Here is a 17205-nt window from a genome sequence, read left to right as displayed (position 1 = left end):
ATACAAATGTTTTAAATAAGATGAATAATAAGAATTTGGTTTGCTTTTGGCATTCATTTGTGACTCTGGGCAGCTCACATAATTAAACAACCTAGGAACACAACCAATATACAAAATACAAGTATCAATAAAAAGAGCCCCTTTAAAACCAGATTAAACCAACTTAAAACCAGAAAACATAATAAGCAGGCAAGTGCAAGTCATGCATCAATCAATCCAACCATCTAGGAGGCTCCAAACCATAACTGGATCCCCAGGCACATTGGCAGAGCCATGTCTTTAGAGTCTTTCAGAAGGCAGGCAGGTGCAGGGCCAATCAAACCTCCAAGGGGATGATGGTCCAAAGGGCCGGCACTGCGGCAGAAAAGGCTGTTCTCCTGGGTCCCTTAATAGATGGGACCCAAAACATGTCTCTTCTGTTGGACCTGGTGCAACAGGTAGCTATAACTGGGGAGAGGCAATCCCTCAAATAACCCGGCCCCATGCCATACAAAGCTTTATAAGTTATTACAAGTAGTCCTCGACTTAACAACCATTCGTTCAGTGACCATTCAGAGTTACAGTGGTGCTGAACAATGATGGTTATGACTGGTCCTTGGAGTTCTGGCCATCCCAGCACCTCTGCAGTCACATGATTGCTATCTGGGCAATTGGCAACCAGCTTGCACTTACGACCAGTTGCAGTGCCTGGCAATCACATGATTGCCATTTGTGACCTTCCCTGCCAGTTTCCCAGAAGGTCATTGGAGAAGCTGGCAGGGAAGGTCACAAGTCACTGGGGTAAGTCTCCCCTACCGTGCACCCTCCCCCAGCCCCTCTGCACTCATGCCACATTGGGCACTCTCGCACCGTCTCTGACCCTCATCATGCCTCCCTCACACCTTCACGCACTTCTCGCACCCTCCCCAACCCTTGCCACACCTCCCTTGCACCCTCCCACACACCTCCACAGCCTCCACACCCTTCCCAAGCCTCCCTTGCACCCTCGCATACTCTCCCTGACTCTCGCTGCACCTCCCTTGCAACCCCCTCTTACCCTCCCCAAGCCTTGCTGCATCTCACTCGTACCCTTGCGCATCCCCTTGTACCCTCCCCCACCCGGTAGCAGCTACTTACCTGCCTGCCGGCCTGCTTACAAGCCACCTGGGACTTGCAACTTCCTGCTGGCTTCCCACTGACTTGATTGTGAGAAGACTGCAGGAAGTTGCCTCACCTAACGACCATGGGATTCAGTTAATGATAGCAACCAGGACTGCAGGGATTGCTGTCGGCAAGTGATGCAGTTGCACTTTATGACTGCATTGCTTAGCAATGGAAATTCTGGTCCCAACTGCCATCGTAAGTCAAGGACTACCTGTACCAGTACCTTGAATTGAATCTGGAAACAAGCTGGCAACCAAAGCAGTTCACAGAGCAGAGGTGTAACGTAATGTAACGAGGAGCCCACATAACTGCCAGCACCGCTGCATTTTTCACCAGCTGAAGCTTCCAGATGCTCTTCAAGGGCAACCCCATATAGAGCTTGTTATAGTAATCCATTCGGGAGGTGACCAGGGCATGAGTGACTTGAGAATAACATGCAGAAGACAGAGGTGATTGGCCAGAAAATTTGTCAACCTCCATGGCTTTAGTTGAACAAATAGGCTGTATCTTTTTGGGATGTTTTGCCTGTTCACTTTATGTCATTCAGATTAACCTTTGATAAACAGCTGAATAAAAAGGGATGGCTTGGAAAGCAAGGAAGTAGAAGCAGTTATAGGCATTCAAAGAGAATGTAAATTAGGGTGCAGATGTAATGTTCTTCTATTTAATCATACTGAAGGGAATGAGTGGACTGTGAAATCATTTATATTTCCATTATTGAAATTCTATCATGTTGACATTTAAGATTGTTTCTCATTTATTCAGATGTTCTGTTGGTTTTGGTTGGAAAGATTTGTGACTGAAACTTATTTCAAGATTATTTCTTGATAATCAGTTCAAAGCGATTCAAGATATTTTCTAGATTATTATAAAATATTAGGTGAAGGAATTGAACCTTTGCCTTCTTTACTGAAATCAAAACTGTCGTAGTCAATAGGGTGTAATACTTGGTTATAGGTTGTCAGTGTCAATTCTGAGAAATTCAACAAACATTAAAACAGAATTAGATACTTTCAAATCCTTTTAGTTACATGATTTCTCATCAGGATGCCAGCTGTCATTTTGTTTTTTATTCTATAGGAAAATGAGACTTTGCTTAGTTAATTTATTTAGGTGGGTAATTAAATCTTAAATGCTTCACAAATATTTTGCAGAGAGTAATATGTACTCCTATTTCTTTGTGCCTGTTCTGAACTAAAGTGTTGTTTCACATAAGTTTTTTTCCTCCCTAAACTCTTTTATAAAAAGTATTTCATTTAATGAACATCAGATGCATCATTTATCCTGCATTTCTCCCCCAAAATAGAATTTTCTCCAGTATCAGCTACACAGACAGTCTTTCTCCCATAACCCCTTCCTAGATATAATTCAAGGTAATAAAGTTAAGTTATAATTGAATTATAATTCATAAAGTCCTGCAAGGGTTCAGCTCAACATACTTTATAGGTTGCCTCCTTCCAAGGATTCCAAGCATAGTATCTGAAAGCTACCAAATGTGCTGACAGCAACAATTAAGACATAATCTATTAAATACCAGGACAAATAAAGTTGACATCTTCATACTTAAAAATGAATAAACACCCAGTTGAGTATCCTCAGGAGGGACATTTCAGAATCATAATGCAAACACAAAGTCCTAGGTTCAGTCAGCACTTTAGTGCAGAGGCTCTGTTCAAAAAAATTAAAGAGTAGCTCATATGGGACTTTACAAAACTTCATTCTATGTGAGCCCGTATAAAAGTAATTGTGTCCCTCCTGGACATGTGCTTTACCTTTCTTACCATAATACTTTCTATACCTGCAGGCTTTTGTCCACTATCACAGAACCAACAGGTGATGAATTATGTGAGCCTCCCTCCACAGAGGAGATACCCTCTACTTCTTTGGTTGCAGATGAAAGTGATATTGACAAAGCGGAGCATGGCATAAAGAAGGTGTGCTTCAAAGTATCTGAAGAAGACCAAGAAGACTCTGGGCATGATACAATAAGTTTCAGAGATTCCTACAGGTAAGTTCAGTGAGGCACACTATTTAGAAGCCATTTTGCTTGGAAAGAAGTCAAATGATATGTAGAAGAAAATGAAGAACAGCGAAGAAATGTTGAAACTTCTGACATCTGCATTCACCCATTATTTTCATTATGACTTTGGAAACACTCTGAAAGTGCATCATGGACTCTTAGTGTATGTACACATAATTGCTTAAAAGTACATATTTCTGTGTTTGTGCCTGTTGAAGTTTGTTAGAAAATGCCCTGTATGAGTGGTGCACAAGGCCCACTTTCCCCTCTGCTGTATGTCTTCCCATCATGGATGATTTATACATACATACATGCATACATATAATGTATATAAATTCTGCCCAAGCTTTGCACCCGAAGGAATTCCTAATGTATATTCTGTAAACAAACAAACAAACAAAAAAAGAACAATGCTTAAGACTATTCTTTAATTTCATCAATTATGAACATTTGTATATAGAGAGATTTTATATATATTTTACATACACTTGTTTTCCACAAAATATTCATGATTCTTTATAGATCTCTGCAGTATTTCTTCTGATACAGAGGACATGCAATATGCCCAGGCAAAGTTAGTTTGGTTTTTTCAGTCCTGTTCTCCACAGGCCGAGAAGCATATCTTTTTCAGTCTTGTCAATTCCTGGAAAAGTATTGAATGCCTAAGGTAAACTAATAGATAGGCATCTTATATGTTATTCTGTATATAAATTTATAGGAGCATCCTTTCTATAGAATGAGGACTTGAATGTTCTACAGAGCACCATAGAACGTTTGTGGTACATTTGACCAGTCTGTAATTGTTGACAGTACAGCATGAATTTAAGCATGTCCTTTGCAAAGTTCTCCATAATTAGATACGGTTCATATGTCAGTCACAGGATCAACTTACAACTTGGTCTCAGGGTTCAGGCAGGTCAGGTAAGGTCAGGAGGAAGAATTTCCTCTTTTTATCCAGCAAAGTGAAGCAGCTGGAAGGAGGGAATCTTTTGTGGGTTTTCCAGAAGCTCAAGCCTTTTAGTCTGAAACCAACCCAGCAGCTGTTGTTTGCAGAACTGATGATTTGTTGTCTTATGTGTACAAACACAATCATCCACAGAAAACTCAGACTAATTGGACTTTTGAATAATGATTACGTCAATGGCAGGAAGGGCTGTATGACTCAAAAAGACAGGCACCAGTCTGAGACAGTTGGAAGTAGACAGAATTAACCACAGCCCTGCTGCTTGGAAAAAAATCTCACAACCAGGAATTGCAGCAATGGAGCGTTGGACTTTGTGGCTTTACATCTTCAGTGAACAAAGTCTGGGTCATACAAAGCATGATTAGAGTAGGACAGAAGAAGATGTACTGCTTTGGAAAGAGCTGCCTTCTTAGAGGTTTCTTAATTTCCTAATTCAGAGCTCTACAAAAAAAGGCATTATAGGCTTGAAATGCTGTTCTTCCTCGAAGGGTACCTTTTACCTTCCACTTGTTCAGTCCCAGAGGTCTCTGGTTTCATTCCCCTGGAACACATTACTACCATCACACAGCTCCGCCTTTTTTCTTTCCCTTCTTCTTATGCAACAGTTCAAATAGCTGCTGCCCTGCTTAAGAGGAGAACAAGGGGTGTACTAAATGTATTGATTTAAGACTTTTTCAAGCTTGAAACTCAGTTTGCACACCTGTAAATATATATTAAGGGAAGAAAGCAATGCTGCAATTAACTCCACTGTTTATACTCTAGCAAAACACAGGATATGTGCATGAAGAATGTTTCATGAGATTTTAAAGATACTTTGGCAAGATGATTTAAGGTGGTGACATAATGAGAGCCAATGTGGTAAAGCAATTAAAATTTTGGGACCAGAGCTAGGAAGATTCAGGCACAAGTCCATCCTCAGCCATGGAAGCTAGATTTATGACTTTTGTCTAATCATTGTCTCTCAGCCCAGTGTACCTTATGGGGCTGTTGTTGTGGGGACAAACTGGAGGAGGGAGTGCTATTATGCCTTGAGATGCTGGAGGAAAGGTGGGATATAAATCTAACAGAACATAAAAAAGTTCTGCTTTACAATGAGGAGCCTTCTGTTTGAAGAACTATCTAGTCTGAGTCTGGGTTAAAGATAAAGGATTTCAAAAAGGGAGAGCAGCAAGGACTTTGAAGATGTGTATCAGTAGTGAGCATGTGATAAACGGTTTAAATTAGAAATTAATTACAAATTAGAACATGTACATTTCATGCAAAATTGTATTCCTTTGGTGAAATATTTCTTCTTTGGGGCAGTGCATAACTGGCAATCTTATCATGATGGGTAGTAGAAAGGGAACAAGAGTTTGGGAGTGGCTCTGGTTTTTGGGGTTCCCTGGATCTGGAGAGTTGCCATGTTTAACTCTCAACAGACTAGCACTCCCCTGGACAGAGTTGGTGGGCAATTTATTGATTGATTTGATTTGATTTGATTTATATTGCCACCCATCTCATATATGTGACTCTGGGTGTCTTACAATAAAAATAGATAAAAACTATATAAAACACATACAACATAAAAAGACACACAGCAGTCAGAATCTTAAAACAACCATTAACACAGCCAGGAGACAGGCTCTGACACACATTTGGGGCCCTAGACTCAGGCACAAAACCAAGTTTTCAAGGCCTTGCAGAGGGCCAACAGGGCTGTGGCCAGTCTGACCTCCAGAGGAATGATATTACAGAGGGTGGATGCCATGGATTTGGGGCTCCTTCTGGACTCATGGCTCCTGCTTGAGGAGCTGGGGTCAGCTGCAGCTAGGGGGGCCTTTACACAAATTCATCTGTGCCAGTTGTACTCATTCTTGGATCAGGAGGACCTGCACATGGTCATTCATGCCCTAGTCACTTTTCATGTGCACTACTGCAATACGCTCTACATGTGGATGTCCTGAAAGACCAGCAAGTTCAATTGGTCCAAATTGCAGTGCATGCAATTTTGTGCAGCTCGCAGTTTGCCCATGTTATACTGCTGCTGTGTGAGCTGCACTGGCCCCACATTTCTTTTCAGGTACAATTCAAGGTGCTGGTTATCACCTTTAAAGCCCTGTATGGCATGGGGCCAAGTTATTTGAGGGATTCCCTCTTCCTGAGGACATCTACCACTAGATTGAGCTCACTCCAGCTCTCCTCTATTAAATGTTGTCATCTGGTGGGCCCTAGGAAGCGAGCCTTTTTTGTAGCTACAGCTCCCCTATGGAACAGCCTCCCCACTGAGAAATGGAGGGCCCCTACCCTCCTTGCCTTCCAAAAGGCCAGTAAGACCTGACTCTTCTCTTAGGTGTTGGGTCAGGATGGGGGGTGAGCCCACCTTTTTTTTGTGTTCTTTGAGAGGATACTGTTATGGGGCTGATAGTGTGTTAGAGTTTTAATCTTGTGTTTATATTGCTTGTATGTTTGTTAGCCACCAAGGGTTGTTTTATACAATATAAGTGGCCATGTAATTTTTTTCAGTTAAAAAAATAAATAATAAAAAAGACAACAAACTGTAAAATAGTACAGTATTTCCTTTTGCAAGGACATCACACTCACAGGATTGTAGTTCTTTTTACCATGATAGTCCTTCACAGCTGAGTAGACTAGCAATTACAAATTGCGATTGCTTTTACCTCAGTTTCATAATTTAGGGATTATTGTTCCCAAACATGATCAGTTTTAAATTTGTTACAAGCATGGCTGAGGAGGTGTATTTCTGCTGGTATGGGAAATTTTGCTTTCTGTGAGCCAGAGCTAACATAAATGACTCTGAAGTAGGAGCCCAGAGCTGTCAAATATCTGTGGGAGTTTATAGAAAATCCTTAACATATTTTGCATCTGCACATTAAATGAAGTAGGCCATAGCAATTCAGTTAGAAGTATTATTTCCTTTCCTTTCTAAATTTAAATCAATGATGTCATGAGCTCAAAATTCCTAGTCACAGGAATTAATGGTATTTATTTCCTCTTAAGAGCTGATCCCCCTTCATGGATCACTGCCTTGTCGTGGCGAAGGGGCTTGCGTAACTCAGTGAAGCCATGAGCTATACCGTGCAGGGCCACCCAAGACGGACAGGTCATGACAGAGAGTTCTGACAAAATGTGGTCCACTGGAGAAGGAAATGGCAACCCACTCCAGTATCCTTGCCAAGAAAACCCCATGGACAATGTTAAAAGGCTAAAAGATATGACGCCGGAAGATGAGCCCCTCAGGTCGGAAGGTGTCCAATATGCTACTGGGGAAGAGCGGAGGGCAATTCCAAGTAGCTCCAGAAAGAGCGAAGCGGCTGGGCTAAAGCCGAAAGGACGTTCAGCTGTGGATGTATCTGGAAGCGAAAAGAAGGTCCGATGCTGTAAAGAACAATATTGTATAGGTACAGTACCTGGAATGTAAGATCTATGAACCAAGGCAAGCTGGATGTGGTCAAACATGAGATGACAAGATTGAACATCGACATCTTGGGAATCAGCGAACTGAAATGGACGGGAATGGGTGAATTTAATTTGGGTGACCATTATATCTACTACTGTGGGCAAGAAACCCTTAGAAGAAATGGAGTTGCACTCATAGTGAATAAGAGAGTGGGAAAGGCAGTAATGGGGTACAACCTCAAAAACGACAGAATGATCTCAGTGCGTATCCAAGGCAAACCATTCAATATCACAGTCATCCAAGTCTATGCCCCAACCACTGATGCTGAAGAAGCTGAAGTTGACCGCTTCTATGAAGACCTACAACACCTTCTAGAACTAGCACCAAAAAGATGTCCTTTTCATCATAGGGGATTGGAATGCTAAAGTAGGAAGTCAAGGAGTAATCGGAATAACAGGCAAGTTTGGCCTTGGAGTACAAAATGAAGCAGGGCAAAGGCTAATAGAGTTCTGTCAAGAGAACAAGCTAGTCATAGCAAACACTCTTTTCCAACAACACAAGCGACGACTCTACACATGGACATCACCAGATGGTCAATACCGAAACCAGATTGATTATTTACTTTGCAGCCAAAGATGGAGAAGCTCTATACAGACAGCAAAAACAAGACCAGGAGCTGACTGTGGCTCAGATCATGAGCTTCTTACTGCAAAATTTAGGCTTAAATTGAAGAATGTAGGGAAAACCACTAGACCACTCAGGTATGACTTAGATCATATTCCTTGTGAGTACACAGTGAAGGTGATGAATAGATTTAGAGGATTAGATTTGGTAGACAGAGTGCCTGAAGAACTATGGATGGAGGTCCGTAACATTGTACAGGAGGCAGCAACTAAAACCATCCCAAAGAAAAAGAAACGCAAGAAAGCAAAATGGCTGTCTGATGAGGGTTTACAAATAGCTGTGGAAAGAAGGAATGCGAAAAGCAAGGGTGAAAGGGAAAGATACAAGCAACTGAATGCAGATTTCCAGAGAATAGCAAGGAGAGATAAGAAGGCCTTCTTAAATGAACAATGCAAAGAAATTGAGGAAAACAATAGAATGGGGAAGACTAGAGATCTCTACAAGAAAATTGGAGATATGAAAGGAACGTTTAGTGCAAAGATGGGCATGATAAAGGACAAAAAAGGCAGGGACCTAACAGAAGCAGAAGAGATTAAGAAGAGGTGGCAGGAATACACAGAAGAACTATACAAGAAATATCTTAATGTCCCTGATGTCCACGCTGGTGTGATCACTGACCTTGAGCCAGACATCCTAGAGAGTGAAGTCAAGTGGGCCTTAGGAAGCATTGCTAACAACAAAGCTAGTGGAGATGACAGTATTCCAGCTGAGTTATTTAAAATACTAAAAGATGATGGTGTTAAAGTGCTGCACTCAATATGCCAGCAAGTTTGGAAAACGCAACAGTGGCCACGGGATTGGAAAAGGTCAGTTTATGTTCCAATTCCAAAGAAGGGCAATGCCAAAGAATGCTCAAACTATCGCACAATTGCACTCATTTCACATGCTAGCAAGGTTATGCTCAAAATCCTACAAGCTAGGCTTCAGCAATACATGAACCAAGAACTACTGGATGTACAAGCTGGGTTTCGAAGAGGCAGAGGAACTAGAGATCAAATCACCAACATTCGCTGGATCATGGAGAAAGCACGAGAGTTCCAGAAAAATATCTACTTCTGCTTCATTGACTATGCAAAAGCCTTTGATTGTGTGGATCACAACAAACTGTGGCAAATTCTTAAAGAGATGGGAGTACCAGACCACCTTACCTGTCTCCTGAGAAATTTGTATGTGGGCCAAGAAGCAACAGTTAGAACCGGTCATGGAACAACCAATTGGTTCAAAATAGGGAAAGGTGTACGACAAGGCTGTATACTGTCACCCTGCTTATTTAACCTATATGCAGAGTACATCATGAGAAATGCCAGGCTGGAAGAATCACAAGCCGGAATTAAGATTGCAGGGAGAATCATCAACAACCTCAGATATGCGGACGATACCACCCTAATGGCAGAAAGTGAAGAAGAACTAAAGAGCCTCTTGATGAGGGTGAAAGAGGAGAGTGCAAAAGCTGGCTTGAAACTCAACATTAAAAAAACTAAGATCATGGCATCTGGACCCATCAATTCCTGGCAAATAGAAGGGGTAGAAATGGAAGCAGTAACAGACTTCATTTATTTGGGCTCCAAGATCACCGCAGACGGAGACTGCAGCCATGAAATTAAAAGACGCTTGCTCCTTGGGAGGAAAGCTATGGCAAGCCTAGATAGCATATTAAAAAGCAGAGACGTCACCTTGCCGACAAAGATCCGCATAGTCAAAGCTATGGTTTTTCCAGTAGTAATGTATGGCTGTGAGAGCTGGACCATAAAGAAGGCTGAGTGCCGAAGAATTGATGCCTTTGAACTGTGGTGCTGGAGAAGACTCTTGAGAGTCCCCTGGACTGCTAGGAGGTCAAACCAGTCAATCTTAAAGGAAATCAACCCTGATTGCTCATTGGAAGGATCGATAATGAAGCTCAAGCTCAGATACTTTGGTCACCTAATGCGAAGAGAGATCTCTTTGGAGAAGACCCTGATGCTGGGAAAGATTGAAGGCAAAAGGAGAAGAGGACGGCAGAGGATGAGATGGTTAGATAGCATCACTGAAGCAATGAGCATGAAACTGAGCAAACTCAGGGAGGCAGTGAAGGACAGGAAGGCCTGGCGCAATATGGTTCATGGGGTCATGAAGAGTTGGACACAACTTAACGACTAAACACCAACAAGAGCTGATCATTGCATAAATAGAAGAGCACATTTTTCTTTCTTTAAATCCCCAGTTTTGGTAGCCTAGAAATATTTTGCAAAGCACCAGCAGATACTTGGCTGGCAATGTCTCTTCACGTTAAGACTCATTGCACTATGAATGTGTGTCTGTACCAATAGAGTTGATTTTATTCATTGTCTGTATGACTTTTAGTCCTGCATCATGATTTAGTTAATAGTTTCTATTACTAAGAATCATCTATCTTAGATGACTGAGATTAAAGGCAAATTCCCCAAGGGACCATCACCTTTTTAGAATTTGGAGATAAATAAAAGCTGAAAAAAATCTACTTGAGACTCAAACAGTTAAAAATACATCCTATTGTACAGAACAGCAGTCAAAAAGGAATTTGATGTGTTTTGATAGTTTACAAATTGGAGAATAGATCCTGTGGAGTTTACAAAAATGAGTAAAGAGGAGAGTTTATTGACAGGGGATCTTATTCACCCATTAACTTCTCATAAGCATATTCATATCTGGCTCTTTCTAGCTATTCTAAATATGTTGTATCCTGTTTAGAAATGGGAGAAATAGATGTTTGGGGGAACAAAATATTATAAGTGGAAAGTTACCTTTTAAAAGAGGTATTGTTTTATAAGAGTCACCATCCCAGATGACTCAAATGTTCAGGGAAGGCAGCTCTCAGCTTTCCTGATCAGCATGTCCCCAGTATTTTTAGAATTTATGTTACTGAGAAGTAAGTTCCATTGCATATTGCAAGACTTTTCATTCAGGTAAACAAGAGATGAATGGCTTTTCAGATGAATACGATTTCTATCATGTTGGTTATATTAATTGGTTCTTATAAGACATAGTTTCTAGAGTTAAAATTCATGAAGAATCATGACAGATTTAATGTTGAATCACTATCATCTTTAGCCATTCCCATCAGGAGTAATGTGCTGGTTCTGTAATGCATCTTTATCAGTAGAAGACAAAGTATGACACAAGGAAGTTCATTTTTTAAAAAAAATATATTAAAGGACAATATTCTCTTCATGGCATTTTGTAAGCAGAGTCATAGTTCTTGGAGATGGATAGGATAGAACTGAATGAGTTCCTTATCCCCCAAGCTTTGTGTTATATCCATTTTTTTTTCTTTCCAGTGAATGTAACAGCAACAGGGATTCAGTCCTTTCCTATACCAGTGTCCGGAGTAACAGCTCTTACTTAGGCAGTGATGAAATGGGATCAGGTGAGTAAATGCTGTACAGAAGTATTTAACAATGGTTAGACCATACACCATCCTAGAATATTCCAGATGTGTGCAATGATAACTTTAATCATTCCTGGATGGCAGATTCAATGGTAAAAAAGTAAAAAATTAAATGAATGCAATGTGATAGGATATAGGCTGCCAAGTAAATTCTCTATAGGTGTATTAGCACCCATAGGGCCCATGTTGAGGATCTATAGCTTTCTATAATTTTCATGTATTTTATTCCTCAAAATGACAGGAACAATGTCAGCAGTTTCCAGGAGTCTTGCCACTTAAATTTGGCACATAGTAACGTATCCAGAGATTGTGGAAAGGAGATTCAGCAGTCCTATCTACTACAGGTGCTTTAACTAACTACAGGATATCTGATGAAATCTCCCTGAGCTCATGTAATTTGTTCCAAAAACATTTTAGAATTGGGCAAAATTATGTTTCCAATAAATGCATTTTTTTTGCTTTTTAATAAAAAGTCTTCTGTAAATGAATCTAATAGACTTGCTTTGTCAGGAAGAGATCATGTCTAAGAACTCAGTGGAGGTTGGGGAATTCAAAAAAGCAAGGTAGAAATTGATGGGTAGATGGAAGTATGAAGGGAAATGAATGAGGAGCAAAAAAAAAAAAAAACATAGCATGGGGGATGAAAGAGAAGAAAAACGGTGTAAGCAAAACTAAAGATAGGTGTGTGCTTATGAAGTTCTGCATGGGAATAAAGACCAAAGTTTGTTTATTTCGTTTTAGGTGATGAACTTCCCAGTGATATGAGAATACCATCAGACAAACAAGACAAGCTTCATGGCTGCCTTGAGCATCTTTTTAACCAGGTAAAAAGATTTTACCTTTTTATACGTACCAATGAGGACATCTCTGGAGCTATCCTCTGTGCTGTTGTACAATGAGTGGAGTGGAGGTTACATTAAAAGATTCTGATGGAGTTTTAGCTTAGATATTCTGTCATTTAAGCCACCAAGCATTATCTAATTCTGCATATGGCCTGTAATATCAGTTAGCATTCCTCTGGAATCTCATAGTCATGGCATGAAAACAATGTTTTCTGCTAATGTTTGTCTTCAGAACTTGGTCTTCAGGGAAATACTTCCTTTAATTTATGTACGCATTATTGAACTACTGTGGCCAATAACCATGGCAACCTTGCTCAACATTTTTAAAGTCAGTTAAATCAGCCATGTTCCACTTGCTAATTTTTGCCAGCCATAAAGTTCTAGGAAAGTAAGATCTAAGCTAAAAATATATCAGGCAACAATTAAGTGGGATACTAGTCTGATTCTTCCTGGAACTCAACAAGGTCATAATCTAGAGCTTTTTCTTATGTTCCTCTTTTTTCTATTTAAGAGGAGACAAGGCCTCAGTCTACAGAAGAGATGCTGTGTCTCAGTTTCTGGGCTTGATCATGGGCCTTTCATCACTTCTAGAGTTGATGGAAGATCAAGAGTGTGATGGTAGTCAATTAGACAGTGCCTTGTTGGAGTGGCTTGCAGAAATTGAACTGTAAAATTGGGTTCCTCCTATGAAAGTCAATTTTATAGTAAATTACTAATATCCCTTGTTTGTGTAATGCAATATTTATGCATGATTGACTGTTTATTTACTAAATTGAATGATTGGTGTTAATAGAATTTTTAATCTTTTTCCTTTAGGTATTAACTGAAATAGTAATAATTTATTCTATATTAGTAATTGATAAGATTATTGATTGATTATTGTTGGAGTATGACTATTTTGTTTTGCTTTATTTTGATTTTTTTTTAATGCTATAGTTGGCTGCTTTGGGGGTTTTCAGGAAAGAAAAATGGAATACAAACTTTGAACTGAGCTGAAATCACATCTTGTATCTTAGAATTTAATAAATTAATCATGTAGGACATGCAGCAATGTTCATCTCGCTCTAAATTAATAGTTCTTGGCTTGCCTTTGGGGGTATATATAGACAGTTAATAACTATCAGTTTTTACTAGTGCTTCACACTGTGTTGTTATCCCAGTCCTCATTAATAATGGCTTTGCTAGAAGCAACATTCCTGCTACTGTCTCCTCATTTTCAGACCAGCAACTCAGTAATGTTTATCTGCTCCAGGTTGCTTTTCAACCAAAGTGCAATAGATAAAATGTAATGACTATTTTTTTCTGCAAATAACATTTTATCTCCAGAAGGGCCAGAAGAATGTTAAAGACTGAGTAAATATGCTTCTTTGCAGGTGGATGCTATCAATGTCCTTCTCAAAGGACCAGTAATAAGCAAAGCTTTTGAAGAAACCAAACATTTCCCAATAGATCACACTTTGCAAGGTAATCAAGGAAATTGGTGTTTCTTAGTGTGTAATAGCATGATATAATTTCTTCATTCTCCATCAGTTGTTAAAAGACTGAGAGAATTTCTTGGATGTATTGTATTCCTTTCTCTCTCTCTCTCTCCCTCTTTTTCTCTCTCTTTCTCTCTCTTGCTTTCCTCTCCTTCTGTATACAAGTTTCACTCAGTCATTTTCAGAGCTATCCATGTTATGTCCATGCTGAGAAAGCAGGGGCAACACAGTACCCATTCCTCAGTTGAGCATGCCATTTACAAATGGCAAATTGCAATGTTTATTTATTTCGTTTTGCTTCAGAGATTGCTTTTCAGAAGCATTCCCTCAGCCATATGTTCTTTACATATATTTTAAAGCTTTTGATTCTCTGGAACTACAATTGATTTATGGTTCTTTCACCTAACTCTGGGGAGCATTCAGTTCTTGTTTAGTAATGGTGTACCTATTTCTCTGGAAATTTTACATGAAGGGTACAGCTTTATTGCACAATCACCACAAATAAAGGAAAACAATTTTTTGGACAACCTCTCCAACATTTGGAAGAATAATTGGAAGTTCTGTCCATGATAACTGTGGTTTGGCCTTCATCTGCTGGGAGGATGGTCCTTCTTTAGGTTTTCAAGGGCTGCTCTGTCCTCTGCTTTGAGTTTGTTCTGCTTCTGTGTTCTTCTGGTCTGTGGTATGATTGTCTGCCTTATGTTTTCCATTATAACCATGGTTATCATGGACAGAACACAATATATACAAAAATCCAAAGAATTACTGGAGGACAAAGAAACCTACATCCCAGTAAACATCAATCCAATACAGAAACAGGACAACCTGTTCAAGAGAATCCTCAACGACCTACCCAAGAAAGGTCAAATCACAGAAGGAGAACTGCGGCAGATGAAAAGCAGCAGACCCATCTTCTCACACTTCTATGGACACCCAAAAATACACAAGCCAAACATTCTTAGTCCAATTGTATCATTATGAGGGACCCCAACTTACAAATAGCCAAAGAACTTACAAAAAAACTTGGACATCTCACAGAGGGGAGCAAATATTCTATCAACTCCCCACTACAGTGCCTTCAAAAAATCAAAGACCTCAAAATAGAAGAAGATGAAATTACGTTTTCATTCGATGTCACAACACTCTTTACGTCCACAGATCCTGAACTAGCAAAAGAATCCATGTCACCAATACTACACAACACACTCAACCTAGCCAAATACACTAAGATTGAAATACCCAGAATCATGGACCTCATCAACCTCTGCCTCACTACCTACTTTCAGTTTGATGGACAGATATACCAACAAATCAGAGGAACACCCATGGGACTACCAGTCTCAGGATTCATAGCAGAGACCATAATGCAGCATCTAGAAACTATAGCACTCCCGCACATACAACCAAAAGTATGTATCCAGTATGCAGACAACACCTTCATCATAATAAAAAAGGAACAACTAGAGAAGACGTGTGAAACAACAACATCTTCAAAGGAATAAAATTCACAAGGGGAGAAGAAAAAAAATAACACACTATCCTTCCTGGATATCCTCATCAGCAGAGGAAACAACAGCAAATTAGAAAGGCAAGCCTATCAAAAACAACCCACCCTAACCAAGTGCTCCATTACCAATGTAACAACCCAATCTCCCACAAGAGGAGCTGTGTAAGAGCATTATTCAGACGAGTACAAACACACTGCAGCAACCCAGAACACCCAAAATAGGAAATAGACTGCCTATACGATATCTTCCAACAAAATGGATATCCATGCAACTTTATCAAAAAGTGCCTGACTACTCAATCCAGTACAGCACAACCAATACAAGCTATGAAAAGGATAACACTACCATACATCAAAAACATCTCAGAAACAACCAACAGACTATTACAACCACAAGGCATTACTGTAGCACACAAACCAACTAAAGCTCTCCAAAACATCTTAAGTAAGCCAAAAGACCCTGTAGCCCAAGAAGAAAAAACACAGTCATCCAAAACATACAGTGTAAGGACTGTAACAGCCACTACGTAGGACAGACAGGCAGAAGACTAGCAGAGCACATCCATAAACACCAACTAGCAGTCAGAAGACAAGGTGAAAACTCCTTAATCTCACAACACATGAACAGATTCAACCATAGTTTCAACTGGGAAACTGTGAGCATCCTAGGCCAAGCTACATCTAAAAACTCTAGGGAATTCCTGGAAGCTTGGCATTCAGACAAATCAGCTATCAATAAACACAAAGAAATAAACCATATTTACACACCATTCAAAAGAGACAATAAAAAAGCTAAGAAGGAAACAAAAAGACTGGAACACATCCTCTCCAGCAACCAACTGGAGATAAACAGGGATTAACACCAGGCAAACTATCAAGCAAACAGAAAACAATACCATAATCAAGGAACTACCAAGGAGAAAACCACACCCCCATCAAAACTGGCAGGGCGTATAAACGGAGCAAACCCCACACTCACTCGCACTGATGATGTTACCTAGTTGGGTAATGAAACATCTGCAATCAAACAACCAAGCTCAGAGAGCACAAAGACTCCACAGTTCAACCCTGAGCTACATACTGTATATTCTCTTCTATTGGAAGCTTTTGTTTTCATACAAAAAAATTGAGAATAAATAAAAGGATATTATATAGACCTCAGAAACAGGGAAGCTGGGGCATACCCAATTTCACCATATATTATCAAGCAGCACAGTTAGGGCATCTGATTCCATTCATTATGGCAGACTCTTCTAAACAATGGATCCAAATTGAAACTATATTGGAACTAAATAATTTTATAAATCAATGGTTCTTTCACCCAAAACATTTTTACAGACTAAAAGATTTTTATAAAACAGGGAACCTCTCAATAAAGATCAGATAGAGTAAAGAATAGGTGATAAGTTACCATGGTTCTTCTGGTATCCACTCACATCTCTTGTGGGCAACACAGAATAAATAAGATTGAAAATGTGTTCGTTAAAATTATGCTTCAAATTTGGAAGAGTAAATACATAGCTTTGATAAAGGATACTTCTCCTTTAATTCCTTTAATAACATATATACATCAGGATAATCACTGTGGTCTGGCTAAAATGAAACTTTTGAGATAATGCAGTCTTTACAGACTAAAAGATTTTTATAAAAAGGGAACCTCTCAATAAAGATCAGATAGAGTAAGGAATAGGTGATAAGTTACCATAGTTCTTCTGGTATCAACTCACATCTCTTTTGGGCAATGTTAGAGCTTCAGCAACTTTACCT

At 39.7% G+C, this 17205-nt stretch overlaps 1 protein-coding gene across 1 annotated transcript in view; it reads left to right on the top strand.

Moving 5' to 3' along the window:
- The window catches only part of PREX1 (phosphatidylinositol-3,4,5-trisphosphate dependent Rac exchange factor 1), a 237349-nt gene that overhangs the window by 199731 nt on the left and 20413 nt on the right, over positions 1–17205 (top strand). The window contains exons 26-29 of the mRNA XM_088153617.1: positions 2948–3151; positions 11502–11590; positions 12353–12435; positions 13827–13917. Coding sequence (XP_088009743.1) covers positions 2948–3151; positions 11502–11590; positions 12353–12435; positions 13827–13917 — 467 coding nt within the window. The remainder of the gene's footprint in view (positions 1–2947; positions 3152–11501; positions 11591–12352; positions 12436–13826; positions 13918–17205) is intronic.

This window comes from Python bivittatus, unplaced genomic scaffold (genome assembly GCF_059951505.1).
Source record: "Python bivittatus isolate LINGU-HERP-01145 unplaced genomic scaffold, Pbiv_v1 ctg000700_np1212, whole genome shotgun sequence".
Classification (NCBI taxonomy): Eukaryota; Metazoa; Chordata; class Lepidosauria; order Squamata; family Pythonidae; genus Python; species Python bivittatus.
Note: the sequence above shows the minus strand (reverse complement) of the source record. Positions and strands in the feature narration are given on the sequence as shown.